The sequence below is a fragment of the Hippopotamus amphibius genome, chromosome 9 (assembly GCF_030028045.1).
Source record: "Hippopotamus amphibius kiboko isolate mHipAmp2 chromosome 9, mHipAmp2.hap2, whole genome shotgun sequence".
Taxonomy (NCBI): Eukaryota; Metazoa; Chordata; class Mammalia; order Artiodactyla; family Hippopotamidae; genus Hippopotamus; species Hippopotamus amphibius.
The window spans coordinates 80,508,200-80,521,383 of record NC_080194.1 but is presented as its reverse complement, the minus strand read 5'-3'; the positions used below and the strand labels follow the sequence as shown (position 1 = coordinate 80,521,383).

At 47.1% G+C, this 13,184-nt stretch overlaps 1 protein-coding gene across 2 annotated transcripts in view; it reads right to left on the bottom strand.

The window, feature by feature from the left end:
- Positions 1–491: 491 nt before the first annotated feature.
- The window catches only part of ETS1 (ETS proto-oncogene 1, transcription factor), a 127,068-nt gene continuing 114,375 nt past the window's right edge, over positions 492–13,184 (bottom strand). For both annotated transcript variants that reach the window (XM_057749321.1, XM_057749322.1), the window contains 2 exons: positions 2,866–2,984; positions 492–1,310 (listed from right to left, as the gene is read on the bottom strand). In XM_057749321.1, coding sequence (XP_057605304.1) covers positions 1,095–1,310; positions 2,866–2,984 — 335 coding nt within the window. In that variant the 3' untranslated portion in view covers positions 492–1,094. The remainder of the gene's footprint in view (positions 1,311–2,865; positions 2,985–13,184) is intronic.

Genomic DNA, 13,184 nt, shown 5'->3' with positions numbered 1-13,184 from the left:
TGCATACAGATTTTATTCCGTCATGTATGTTACAGGTCTAAAACCAGTAAAGAACCAGGTCAATCTCCCCCTTCAACCCCCTTTCCATGACTTCTACAGTGCTCCTACATTTACTGTGGTCCAAAGCCAGGGCTGCAAAATACATTCAGTTCAAAGACTTAATGCTTCTTAGCTCAACGTTAAGTCCAAACTCTGAAAATCCGCTAAAGACAAATAAGTAGAGAGGTGTGATCACAATTTTAAAAAATTATAGGTGAAATTCACATGCACAGTTCCCTTGTACCCAAATCAGCATTATTTTTTCCTTCACACATCAGTCACATGAATTTGGCATCCCCGATCTGACAGCGCTTTGTCTTTCCAGTGGGGTCTATATAAACAGTTTCCTTTCACTGTGACAGAATCCTCAGCCAGCAAATAAAAACAAAATCGCATGATACTGCAATACTGAGACCACCTTAGAGCTTAAGACGATTTTTAAGAAAAAAAAATACTGGCACAGAATTTAATAGAATAAATTTTAACACAAAAACAGTTTCGGTCCCTCCCCACTAAAGTCCATCTTTGTTTCGGAAGTAGAATAAAAGGTAAATAGTCCTTGGTTTTTAGTGCATCCCCCAAACAAAAGGCTTTATCCCACCTCCCTCTTTTTCACCCTCCCAGACCTACAAACAAAAGGAAATTAATCGCCTTTTATTAGTCTCGTGACTCCTGATGCATCCATTTCTTTTGCTAATAGGTCCATAACTCAGGACACACATTTCTTTTCATGGGTGATTTTTTAAAAATGATTGGATACGTTAGTCTCTTCCTCCCTTAAGCCAGAATCTTCAAGCTTCTAAGGAGGCCCTTGTCTCTCTCCTGAAAATCCGCTCCAGAATTTCTCATCCCACCCACCCCACAAGTCCTGGCTCTGCTCCTCCGACGGGCACACAATTGATTATAGCTGCAGCTCACTTAGCTCCCACCCCTGAATGTAAAAAATGAGTTCTGGAAAATTGAAAATAGAATAACAATTAAAAATTAAGAGTCCGACCGACGTGGTTGTTCTCTGAAATGTCTCAGCGGAGTTTTCCCCGGCCCCTGGGTGTCCATCACTCGTCGGCGTCAGGCTTGACGTCGAGCATGGCGTGGAGCTCCTCGGGCGTGTACCCCAGGAGGCTCTGCAGGTCACACACAAAACGGTACACGTAGCGTTTACCCGCCGTCTTGTGGATGATGTTTTTGTCATAATAGTAGCGAAGGCCACGGCTCAGTTTCTCGTAATTCATCTTAGGTTTGTTTTTCCTTTTTCCCCATCTCCTGGCCACCTGAAATTTAATTTTAAAAAAGGAGAGGAATAAACATCTATTGGATAATCCAAATATACATGTTTATATGCCTACACCCACGCGTGGGGGACCCATGATGTTCAAGAGAGGCTTAGAGATTCACGCATAACATAGCAGTTACTTTTCTGACCAATCTTTTAAAATTAATTAATTAATGTATTGGCCGGGTGGGTGTTTGTGGTGCACGCAGGCTTTCTCTAGTTGCGGAGAGCAGGGGCTACTCTTCACTGTGGTAGTGGGCTTCTCAGTGCAGTGGCTTCTCTTGCTGCGGAGCACAGGCTCTAGGCACGCAGGCTTCAGTAGTTGGGGCGCACGGGCTTAGCTGCTCCGCGGTGTGTGGGATCTTCCCAGCCCAGGGCTCGAACCTGTGTCCCCTGCATTGGCAGGTGGACTCTTAACCACTGCGCCACCAGGGAAGCCTCTGACCAATCTTTTCTGAATTCCAAGTTTCAAGGGTTGGCCAACGATGGCAGTGAAGTTGATTCTTTAAGTTGATGAAAACACAGCGGCCCTGAACTTCTAAGGAATGGAGTTAAAGCATCTGATATTATAAAAATAAAAAAGAAATGCAACACTATGGTGTCCCCTCGTACCCTGTATTATTAATGGAATGTTCTTGCTTTGAAAGCATGAAATCTAATGTGAGGGATGGAGCCTGAGATGCAATCACACCTGCCTTTCATCAACAGGAAGCATTTTTTTTTTTGTACCGGGCACAGGGCTCCTCACATCTGCCAGAACAGAGAGGTTGTCTCTCTTGTTCATTGTTCTTTAGCCTCAGAATTGGGCGTGGCGCAGAGCAACCACTCGCTACGCGTTTATTTTTTTGTTTTTGTTTTTGTATTGAAGTATAATTGATTACAATGTTGTGTTAGTTTCAGGTGTATAGCAAAATGATTCACTTTTATATATATATGTAAGTTGATATATATACAACTTATATATATTTATACATAAATGATTTTATATATATATATAATTCATATCTTCTTTTTCAGATTATTTTCCTTTATAGGTTATTACAAAATATTCAGCAGAGTTGCCTGTGCTATACTGTAGATCTTTGTTGGTTACCTATCTTATATATGGTAGTGCATATATGTTAATCCCAAACTCCTAATTTATCCCTCCCCCACTCACTGAGCGTTTGTCATGAAAAAACAAATTAATGAGCATATTGTACCAATCTTCGAAGGCCTCTCAAATTGTCAGACCCCTTCCACTATTTACAGAGCCACAAGGCCAAGAAGGGTGCAAAGTCAGAGAAGGCAACTCGTGTCTATGAAGGGCCTATTAGGTGCCAGGCACTTTATGGGCATCATATCAATCAATCCTGGAAAACAAATGGGCAACGTAGATATTTCCTCTGTCTTCCAGATGACGAGACTAAGGCTCAGACAAGGTCACCCAAGTAGCAGGTGGCAGAGCTGGGATTCGAACCCTAGAAAATGTCATCGGCCCCACGGAGCCCATCTCCAGAGCTCTCTCATCCTCCTTCAACCCGCACGAGACTCTGAAGTCACTCCCTTCTTACCTCGTCTGGGTCAGAAAGCTTGAATTCCCAGCCATCTCCTGTCCAGCTGATAAAAGACTGACAGGACTTATCGGTGAGTAATTCCAGAAGAAACTGCCACAGCTGGATTGGTCCGCTGCCTGGAGACACAAGCCATCACGAATCATTACCCCAGCCGCCTCCGCACTCTCAGCAGCTAATCCCATTACAGGGCACTCCCGACCCCTCCCCTCTCAGCCCATCAGCCAGGGGAAAGTGAAGGCAACGCAGGGCACAAGCATTGCAGGAGGTGCTAGGAGCTCCAGCAGGCTGAAAAGGTGAAGAATTCCTACCAAAACAGCTCTTGAGACAGAGTATCGATTGCCTTATTTGGATCGACCTAAGAGTCAGTCCATTTTTATTGCTAAGCAACTCTAGAAAGAAAATTACTGGATCACTCCTCTGAGATATTCTAAGGCAGCATAATGTTTTTTGCCTTCACAAATGAAGTCATTATTTTTGCCTTACAAAGTATTCAAGGTATGAACCACGGAACGTCTTTGCCAGTTCCAATCAGAAGTCAAAGCCCACTAAGCATGCTGTAGATTAGGGAGCCTTTGGCTCCTAATTTGTGAGGGAAAAGGATGACTATTCTAAGGTGATCTAACAAGGGAAGGGATGTTCGATGTGCTTTTGGCCATAATACTCCTCTACACCACCATTGCATGCCCCAGGCAAGCACCCAAACCAAGAAAGAGAAGATCATCACTTTGGGAGGAACTAACTTGTCAGCCAGGAAATCCTCAGGGGTCACGTGAGGGCTGTCTCAGAAATTCTCCATGGGTTCAGTACACTCTAATTTATTTACACACACACAGACACACATACAAGTCTCTTGTCTCAGTCATCAACACTACCAAGATCTTAGTTCTGGCAGGTCAGACATACTCTGATTGTCAATTTATCTTATGCTAAAAGTTTTACGCTACATAGATTTCCTTCTAGGACAGCTCTCTATTTAGAAATGACCATGCTGCCAGTGATTCCCATCTAGTTTATAAGTGTAGCCAGAGACACAGATACAGGTTCAATAGTCCATGCCACTTGTTACACGTCTACACTGTGCCTTACAACACCACCTCAGAGGCAATCTGGACACAGTGCAGCTGGGAAAGACCCAGTTCATGTAGACGAAGAAAGCCTGGCATGTTCTAACTCATGCAGGAAAACTTGACTTTTCTTAAGCTCTAATGCTTAACCTGAGTTTCAAATTTGTCTGATCCAAAGTCAACTGAGATGCAACAGGAAACAAGCTTTACGTTGCCTCTCTATCTAAAAAAAAAATATCCTTTATGACCTATAAGGGCAAACTCTTGTCATGTCTTACACATCTACAAGGCATGTTCACGTGCACCATTCTGCTTGTTCCTAAAACCCACTCCCCGCCCTCCTCACAGGCAAGGCACACTGGGCTGTCTCCATTCTCTTGGTAAAGAAAGAAGTGCTCAGAAAAGTGATGTGACGTTGCTCCAGGCACGGTTAGAAAATGGTGGGCCTGTTGCCCATGCCTTGCCCCCAGGCACCAGGGTAACCTGGATGGACGCCTAGGAGCAAACAGCGGTTGGCCCGCGACATCGTGGGGCAGCCGAAGGAAGCAGCTGCTACAGTAACTGCTTCCTAGTGGTCCCTCCTTAGCACAGCCCAAGCTCAACAGGGAAAATGAAATATCTCTACCTCATCCTTCTGTGAATGTACCCCAAGTACTTTAAAACCATCTTGCAAGAAACACCTTTCACATATTTTAGAATTACATGACTCAGCAAATGCCTACAAAATATATTAACATTTGAAGAAACAGTCCCGGGTAAGGGGACTGTTCTTCTTTACACTGGTAAAGCCTTACCCTTTTCTGTTTCTACTCCTCCCTAAAAAAACCATTTCGAAGATAGCTCAGACACATTGGCAGGTTTCTTGAAAGTTGAGTGGTCAACCAGCTACCACCTTCTGCTTAGAGTAATGTCCCAAAGTGACTTCTTATGAGGAATGCATTTAAAAGCCATCCAAGGGACTTCCCCGGTGGCACAGTGGTTAAGAATCCACCTGCCAATGCAGGGGACATGGGTTCAATCCCTGATCCCGGAAGATCCCCCTTGCCGTGGAGCAACTAATCCCGTGTGCCACAACTACTGAAGCCCACGCACCTAGAGCCTGTGCTCTGCAACAAGAAAAGCCACCGCAATGAGAAGCCCATGCACCACAATGAAGAGTAGCCCCCGCTCACCACAACTGGAGAAAGCCCACGTGCAGCCACAAAGACTCAATGCAGCCAATAAATAAATAAATTAAAAAATAAATAAATAAATAAAATAAAAGCCATCCAAAAGGGCAGAAGCAAGAAAACAAATTTCTATTAAGAAATGCCATGGAATTTTTGGTGGCAAAATAATAAGAAAAAAGCAGTTACAGTAGTCCTTGTGACATAACAGGTTTCCTAAAGAAGAGTAGAATGAATATAGACACCCACAGGATCCCTGAAATGAGACATGTAAGGAAAAATCAGCTACCCCAAAGCTATGTAAATAAGCCGAGGAGTTCATGGTCCTCTCCTGGATCAAGACCACAGACCACAGACATGAGGGGGGCTGGGGTGGGGGGCTGCTCTCAGACACCTGGCAAAGGAAAGTACGAACAGGCGCTATGATTTATTGTGCACCTACTATGCACCATAGTAATTAATATGTGATGATTTAGAGCATCTGATTTATCCCTCACAATAGCTCCATGGGTAGATGCCACTGTCATATTTGTTTCTCCCACTTTACAGCAAAGAAAATTGACCCGCTACGTGGCTATATAACTTGTTCATGGTCATGTAGGTCAGAAGTGGTGTGGCTGGAACCCGCAGCCTGACCCCCTAATTCTTCATCACGACACCCCACCGCCCCCAGGCAAGTCCAACCCAGAGGCTGGTATCTAGGCTGTGGCTGGCTGCAGGGGTCCCAGGGATAAAAGCACCTGGCTCTTTAAAAGCATCTTCTCTTCTCCTCTTACAGCAAGCAGTCCAGGACACTGGACCGCCAGGGGTTCTCCTGACAGTCTGACCACTAGCGACCTTGGTGTCCACCGCCACAGATGACACTTCCAGCCCGGTCAGGTCCCCTCGCAGTCGCCACTAGGCCATGTAACTTCATTAGTTCTCCCCCCCACTAGCTACCCTCAAACCTCTCTCACACTACTTGTCTTAAAATCCCTTTAGGAAGAAGGGGGCTAATTATATGAAGCTGACAAAAGGGAAAGAAATATGGGGAATCCTGTCCCCCAGCAAGTCCTGGCCATTGGCAGGGAACAGCAAGTACATCCCAAGTCCCAGGGAGGGAAGTCCGAGAGCCGCCTCTGTCCTCCACCCTCGAGACGTGTGGCCATCAAGTGTGGAAAGGGCTTCGATCCACATTGCTGGGACCAGCTCACGAGGAAGGGACATCAGACAGAACTACTCCTGCTGCTCCTGTTGCCACTTCCCGAACTGGGACCTCAGAGCCACAGGCCCTGACGCTCCAGCCTGTCCTCTGTGTACATTTGACCCTGGTGTCTGTGGTTGTGGCTGGGGGAGGGTGAGTCCTTGCATGTGGGTTTTTTGCTGTTCCCTCACTGTGAGTTTTCCTCTGCTCGTAAGGAACAAAAAACTGAAATTCGGGAACTGGGAGCCCAGGTCCTAGGTGTGGTGTCCTCTAACTCTTTTTTTTTTCTTCTATTTATAGAAGGGAAGAGGGAGGATAAATAGGAAAACCAGATGCCTAAAGAAAGCATAGGGCCTGGGATGGGGAGGTGGGGAGAGACGTCTCTGCTGGGCTGCACAATAGCAAAGTCTAAACAGGGGTGATGTCAGCTCAAGTCTCCTTCCTCAGTTCTTTAGGAAAAATCCCGCCAGCCCACCCAGGCCAATGGCACGCACGGTGCTCCCACCCAGGATTTTCTGGAAGTTGCTGCTACCCTTTCAGAAAGCCTGCATTGTGACCCCAAATGAAAAGGACCCGTGATGCCTCCCGGAGATTCCTCTCTTATACAATTTTGCTGACACCCTGACCCTCCTTTTGGTTGTGGGGGCAACAGAAATAGGAAGGACACGGGGTTCCTTTCCCAGCCAGAAACGCTGGGTTAGGGCAGGAATGCAGGCGTCAGGGTGGCTAGTCCACTGGCTGGACCAGCGGACAGTCCAATACGGGAGGCTGTTTCCACAACAATGAGCTGCCCTCCCTTCGAGCCTGGGAGGGGAAATCAGGGCCGCTTGGGGCAGCCCACCACCTGGAGATGGCTCTAGGGTTGCTGACCTGCACGCAGCACCCAAGTCCAGGCCCAAAGGAAATTCTCAAGCCCCAGACTTGTCCAAACACTGGCTGAGACTGGTCCTCCGGGTCCAAGTTCTCTCAGGGGCCGTTTCTGCATCACTCGGGGTCGTTCTGCCCAAATCCTCAGGGCCGGGCTCCGCCCCTCGCCCTCCCTCCAATACATCCTCACGTGGTAAAGACTTCTGCTCTATTCCCCTCGCACCTCCTCTCGGCCCTGGGCCCAGCCCCATCCACCCACCCAACTGGACTGCAAGTCCCTGTGACCTTTGTCCCAGGGAGCAGAGAATGGTACTAAGAATAGTGCCAGTCATAGGAAGGGGGGCTCCCACACCCAACGTGACTCACAATGGTGGCCCTGTCCGGGGGCCCCGAGGCCGTCAACGGCGGCCTTCACCAGGCTGCCCCGGGGTGTCACACATCAGGAATCCAGCGGCGTCACTGGGAAACTATGCTTCTCAAGTCGAAGCTCCGAACCACAACAACAGAGGGGTCCCTGTTAGAAGGAAGCCTCTCTCCCGGGCGGTATGGGAGGGAGGGCCCCCCAGACACTCACGCCCCACCCCCACCCACCGTCGGGCCCCCTCCCTGGCTGCAGCAGGGAATTTCCTCTGACTGCTTTCTTCTTGTCGGCTTCTGGGGAAGAGGAAAGTCCTTAGTACTACACTGACAGGCCCAATTTGAAGACTGTGACACAGCCTCAGAAGAGATTCTATCAGGTGGGTACCTGGAGGGACCCCAGGCCAGAAGCGCAAGTCACACCAGGATGCTTCCCTCCAGAGGGGACCCTCAAAGCGCTTCGAATCCAAGGCTACAATCTCGCGGTTTTTGTTGTTTTTTTTTTTTAAAGCAAAGCTTCAAGTAAATACCTACTTATTTAGCTGTCTCATGTCCCTTCTCTTTGTCTAGAGACTGGACGATTCCCCATTCATCTCGATGAAGGTTGGTTATTTAAATGTCCTGCTGGTCTACTCCGTTGCTCTGAGGCTAGGACGTGAGCAACTTCGGTAAAGGAAAGCAACAGGCTCGGCCGGGATGTCGGTAAGGTGCTCCGGATGCCCAGATCATAATCCTTCCCATGTAGCTGTGTGTAGGTATCTTCTCATTTTCTAGGCTTGGGGGTTGCCTGTCATGGCAATGAACTCACTGCTCATGAACCGGGGTCAGGGTGGGACTTTAGTATTTCCTTTCCAGTTCAGCTGCAAGACCTCACTCTATCACCTGTGCCCGGCACGAGGCTAACACCCAACAGTGGGGCCCAGGGCAGCCGTGCTCTGGGGCAGCCTCCCATCATGCTTTGCTTACACCAAGACCAGCCCCAACGGCTTGCTCTCCCTGCATCTCTCTCACCACTCGAGCACATGCTCCACGGGCAGGGATTGTGTGTTTTCACTGCTGCAACCGAAAGCCTGGGACAGTGCCTCACCAACAAACACCAACTATCAAAAAGCTATTTGCTGTTAAGTGACTCCAGCAGTTGACTCCCTGCTCCCTGGCCTGCGTCTGATTGACCCTTCTGTGTTCCGTGCCAGGCCTGGGACCTGGTCTTGGACAGGTGCTCAGTAAACATCTACTAAACTTTTTTACTCAAACAACCCTCCTCTGCAGAAATGTGTCAGGGTTTTTAAAAAGCGACCCAAACTGCTTCTCTCTGTTAAACTATATTTGGGGCCAAACAATATGGGTGACTCCCAGGCTACGTTTCATCAACATGCGCCCCAAAATAAAAACGACCACACCTCTTGTCCTTTGGGGATTCATTTGCTACTTTGAGAATTTAATCTCTGTAGCTTAACTCTCAAAGTCAAATCAAATACTTCAGTGTGGGCAGGACACCGCATTTATTTTAACCTATGAAACTCTCATGGTTGGTCACCCTTGCAATAGGGTTCACTCTGTCCCAATAGCACACATCTGACAGGTGGTCCTAAAACAGAGGAACGGGACCAACTGGCCCCTCCCTTTCACCCAGGTGTCTCTACCCGCAGCCAAACGATGATGGCAAAAACAGAACACTCGAATCCAGAAATGACCCATCTGTTCACACATGTATCTTTCTTTCAAACTATTGCATGAGTGCCCACCTCTGGGGGTGAAATGGGTCACCCCAGCGTCTAAGCATCACTCCCTTCTTGTCGACCCCCTTCTAAATTATCATTCACAGAAGATCCTAAAGTCCCTCTGTTTTCATTCAGTCCTTATGAAGTGAGGTTTAATGACAGACTGAACAGAAAGCATCCGGACAGTCTCTTGCCCTCTGGGCCAAACTCAACGTGAAATTGCGCCATTTTCTGCCTGAGGATGAATCCGCCAAGAGGTGTACTGCTGGACACTTTGGCACCCAGAGCACTGGGATTTTCAAAAGAAGGAAGAGTAGAGATTGCAATACTCTGACTTGGCTCTATGTCTGCAGGTGCTTTTCCCACTTCTTCTGAGTTATGTTCCTCCTTTGCCCCCAACTCAACCCAATCTCACCTCATCCCCAACACGATCTATATACGGTACATTCTGTAACTGGCCAAGATGCCTTGGTTCAGTGAAGGCATGACTACTGTAGATCAATATGTTCTATACACATGGTCCTCTATCAATGGCAGCAATTGGGGACATGAGTTCCAATAATTCAATTCATAACCACAAACAACATTCTAACAGGTGCTTGAAAATCACACCTCATGAATGTCATGAAGGACATGTTTATGCCCTTGCTTTACATATTGCTGGAACAGCCAGTATCTAACAATGGGCACAAGATAGAAAACAATTAAAACCAGCCTCTAATGTCAAGTCCATGTCTCTGACATGTTAGACCAAAGGAAAGGAGGAAGCATTTCAAAAAATTTAAACAAACAAATATGTCAGGCATTGGACATACTGATGGAGAGATGAGAGCAGATAGTATCCTATAAAATGAAAATATAAACGTGATGGTGGGAAATGCCCAAAATAGGGAGTCAAGTGTCTAGAGCTTTGATCTCAATTCTTCCCTGATTCACTGAGCTGTCTCATGCAGCTCATTTAACCTCTCTGGGTTTTAGTTTATCCATCCCTGAAATGAAAATAGTTATCCCTGCTCCTCCCTACTTTATAGAGATGTAGATTAAGTCCCTATTATTAAATATAAATATAAATATAAACTATATATATAAAGAGCCGACGACAGTGCAAAGCAGTTTGGCAACAATATGAAACACGACGATGGAGGGAATCCCCTGGTGGTACAGTGGTTAAGAATCTGTGCTTCCACTGGCACGGGTTCGATCCCTGGCTGGGGAACTAGGATCCCGCATGCCACGTGGTGCAGCCAAAAAAATAAATAAAATTAAAAAATAAAACACAACAATGGAATTAAACAGAAGAATTAAGCAACAGAAAAAATATTTTTAAAAGCAGACTTTTCAAAAGGAAAACAAGAGAAAAAAAAAGATGGAGTTGAAAAAAAAAAAACGAGCAAAAGCACTAGATCAAACTGCCAAGAATTCAACTGGCCTTTTATATGGCCATTTTGAAAAGGAGAAAGTTAGAAGCTAAAAGCACAATGGTTATAGTATATAAATGTAAAATGGTTTAAACACTGTAGATGAGAATCACCCGTTAAGGTTTTTTAAAATGAGGGATAACTCTGAAGTTCTCCCTCTAATTCAAAGTAGGCAGGCACAAAAAGAGCAGATGCAAACTGCTTTGCAAGTGAAAGTATCACCGACATTTATGGTTTGGGGAAATCTTGGCCACAGACAGACTTAGATCCTCTTTCCCCAAATGCACTTCTTGCCCCCCCCCAATCACTTATACTCATCACAAAAGGACACTCCACCTAATAATTATGTAGGGCTGACCTACAGTGAGCCCAGCATCCCCTACAAATGTCTGTAGTTTGGGCCTAGAGACAGATCCCATAAGTACTAACTGAAGGAAGAGCAGAAAGTCTTGTCCAGCTGTCAATGTCCAGCACAGCCCGGGCAGCGAGCCTGGTTGGCTGGCCTTGGCACAGCCGGCTGCCCACCCAGGACAGACAGAAGTGAAGCTTACTTGAGTCTGCCTGGGGCCTGAGAACAAGACAGTTACACACTTGAGTGTCTGGAAGAAAGGCCCTTGTTTTTGCTTGGGCTCCTCACACCTGCATGTGTTCAAGTACACATGTGCGGGGGTGGCTGCAGGGAAAGGAGACCGTTCCTCTCTTAAAGGGGCCGCCTGTACTCAAATGCAGGCGCCTTTCCTCCAAACCAAGAACTCTGTCTAACCATGTTCAACCTGCCACTCAGATGCACACTTGGACAGTGAGGCTGCAAAGCTCAAGCCAGGAAGTGGGTTTCTTCAGAGCTTTTCCTCCTGATGTCTTCTAGGTAACTGATTGTTTTAAGAAGTCACCAGAAATGGGTGAGGTTCGGATTTGAGGGTACAGGGTGAGAATTTTGTTTAAAATCCAAAAGAAGGTTTTATGTAACTAATGTAAATGTCAAAAGAAAATGCCATCCTAAGTATCTAGGCAACAAAAAGAAAGAAAGATGCGTTCACTGATTAGAACTAGAAAATAAGACTTGAGAGTTCTGGAGCCTGGACCTTTTCTCATAGGTTCTCAATGCCATCTTTGAGCTTTATTTTATCCTAGGGGTAAAGTTTCGCCTCATATCAAGTTGTCCCCTTGAGAAATGACTAGTTAACATATTCAAATTCTTGGGGAGGTGAACTAGACCCTAAGCCATCATTTGAGCACATAACATTTCAAGCTTTTACCCAGCAAATAACTTTCTGGACACCCCTTGAATGTAAAGCGTGGTAGCCAGATTGGGAGGGATAACAGAAGAGTACTAAAAACAACATGGAGGCAGCAGAAGAAACACTTTGGTTCCACCATAATGGGATGAGCTGAAAAGGCACTACCCACGCCTTTAAAGAAGAAAGGACCAAGAACCCGGCCTTGAAGGGCCTTCATGAGAAACTGCACCCATCTCAGCTCTGAAGGTCAAACACCTCCACAGAGCCCGGCCCTAAGATCACCTCTCCCGCAGAGCAAGTCCCAGCCTCCTCGCCAAGTTCAAACTTTCACATTCACCCACCTTTGGACAACTTTCACTCTCATTATCTCTCAGGGAGAGGTGAGTCACACAGCAAACAGTGCAATTTGGTAAGTTAAAGTCAACAAAAGGTACTGAATCCAGAAGCCTGTCGCGGGCCCCCAAGAGCATCAGGACCGTGGTCTGGAGTCCTGCTGGACCACCAGCCCGACACCACGCTGAGCAGTCAGGGCTGACAGGGCAGGGACCAGGTGCTGCTCGGCGCTCTGGCCGCAGGGAGCATATGTGACCCCATCCACCATGTCCCCACCAAGGTCTGGCTTCCTGGGGCTGCTCCAGCCAGGGACTGGGCACAGAGGGCATGGGAGGCCATTCCTGCCAGATGGAGCGCTCCCGCCCTGGGCAACTGTGACCCAGGATTCCCAAGAGCCTGGCCACACCTTTTGTAGAATTGAGCTGCAGTTGGAGGCTCTTCCTACAAATCTCCTTCGTGCCTGCAGCACTGCTGGAAAGCCCCCCTGCCTTCTCTTGCTCTCTCCCACTTTGTCCTTCAGACGTTCTCCCCCCAGTACATGTCTTACAAGTCTAATCACGTCTTGGCATCTGCCGCTCAGCAGACCCAAACTAACCTGCTACTGGTGTTGGCTATTTTCCTGCCAACTGTCTGACATGGTGACAAAATGTGCAAGGTCTCTTCTTTGTTGTTTGCTTGCTGTGTGGCTTTGGGCGAGACTTCCTCTCCCTCTGAACCACAATTCCCTCCTTTGTACAATGAGGAAAACAGATTCTTCCTCATGTGGTTGTTGGTGACAGTTAAAAAAAAAAGTGAGTGCATATGAAAACGTCTAGCACACAGTAGGAGCTCAACACGCATGTGGGCTGAGCTGAATAGCTGAAGTGACCTAATCTGATATGAAATATTGGCGGTGCCCCCAAGACACTGCAAGGAGTTACTGGAATTCTGTAAGTCAAATCCATCATCCCCTGACCTCGAGGAATGTAG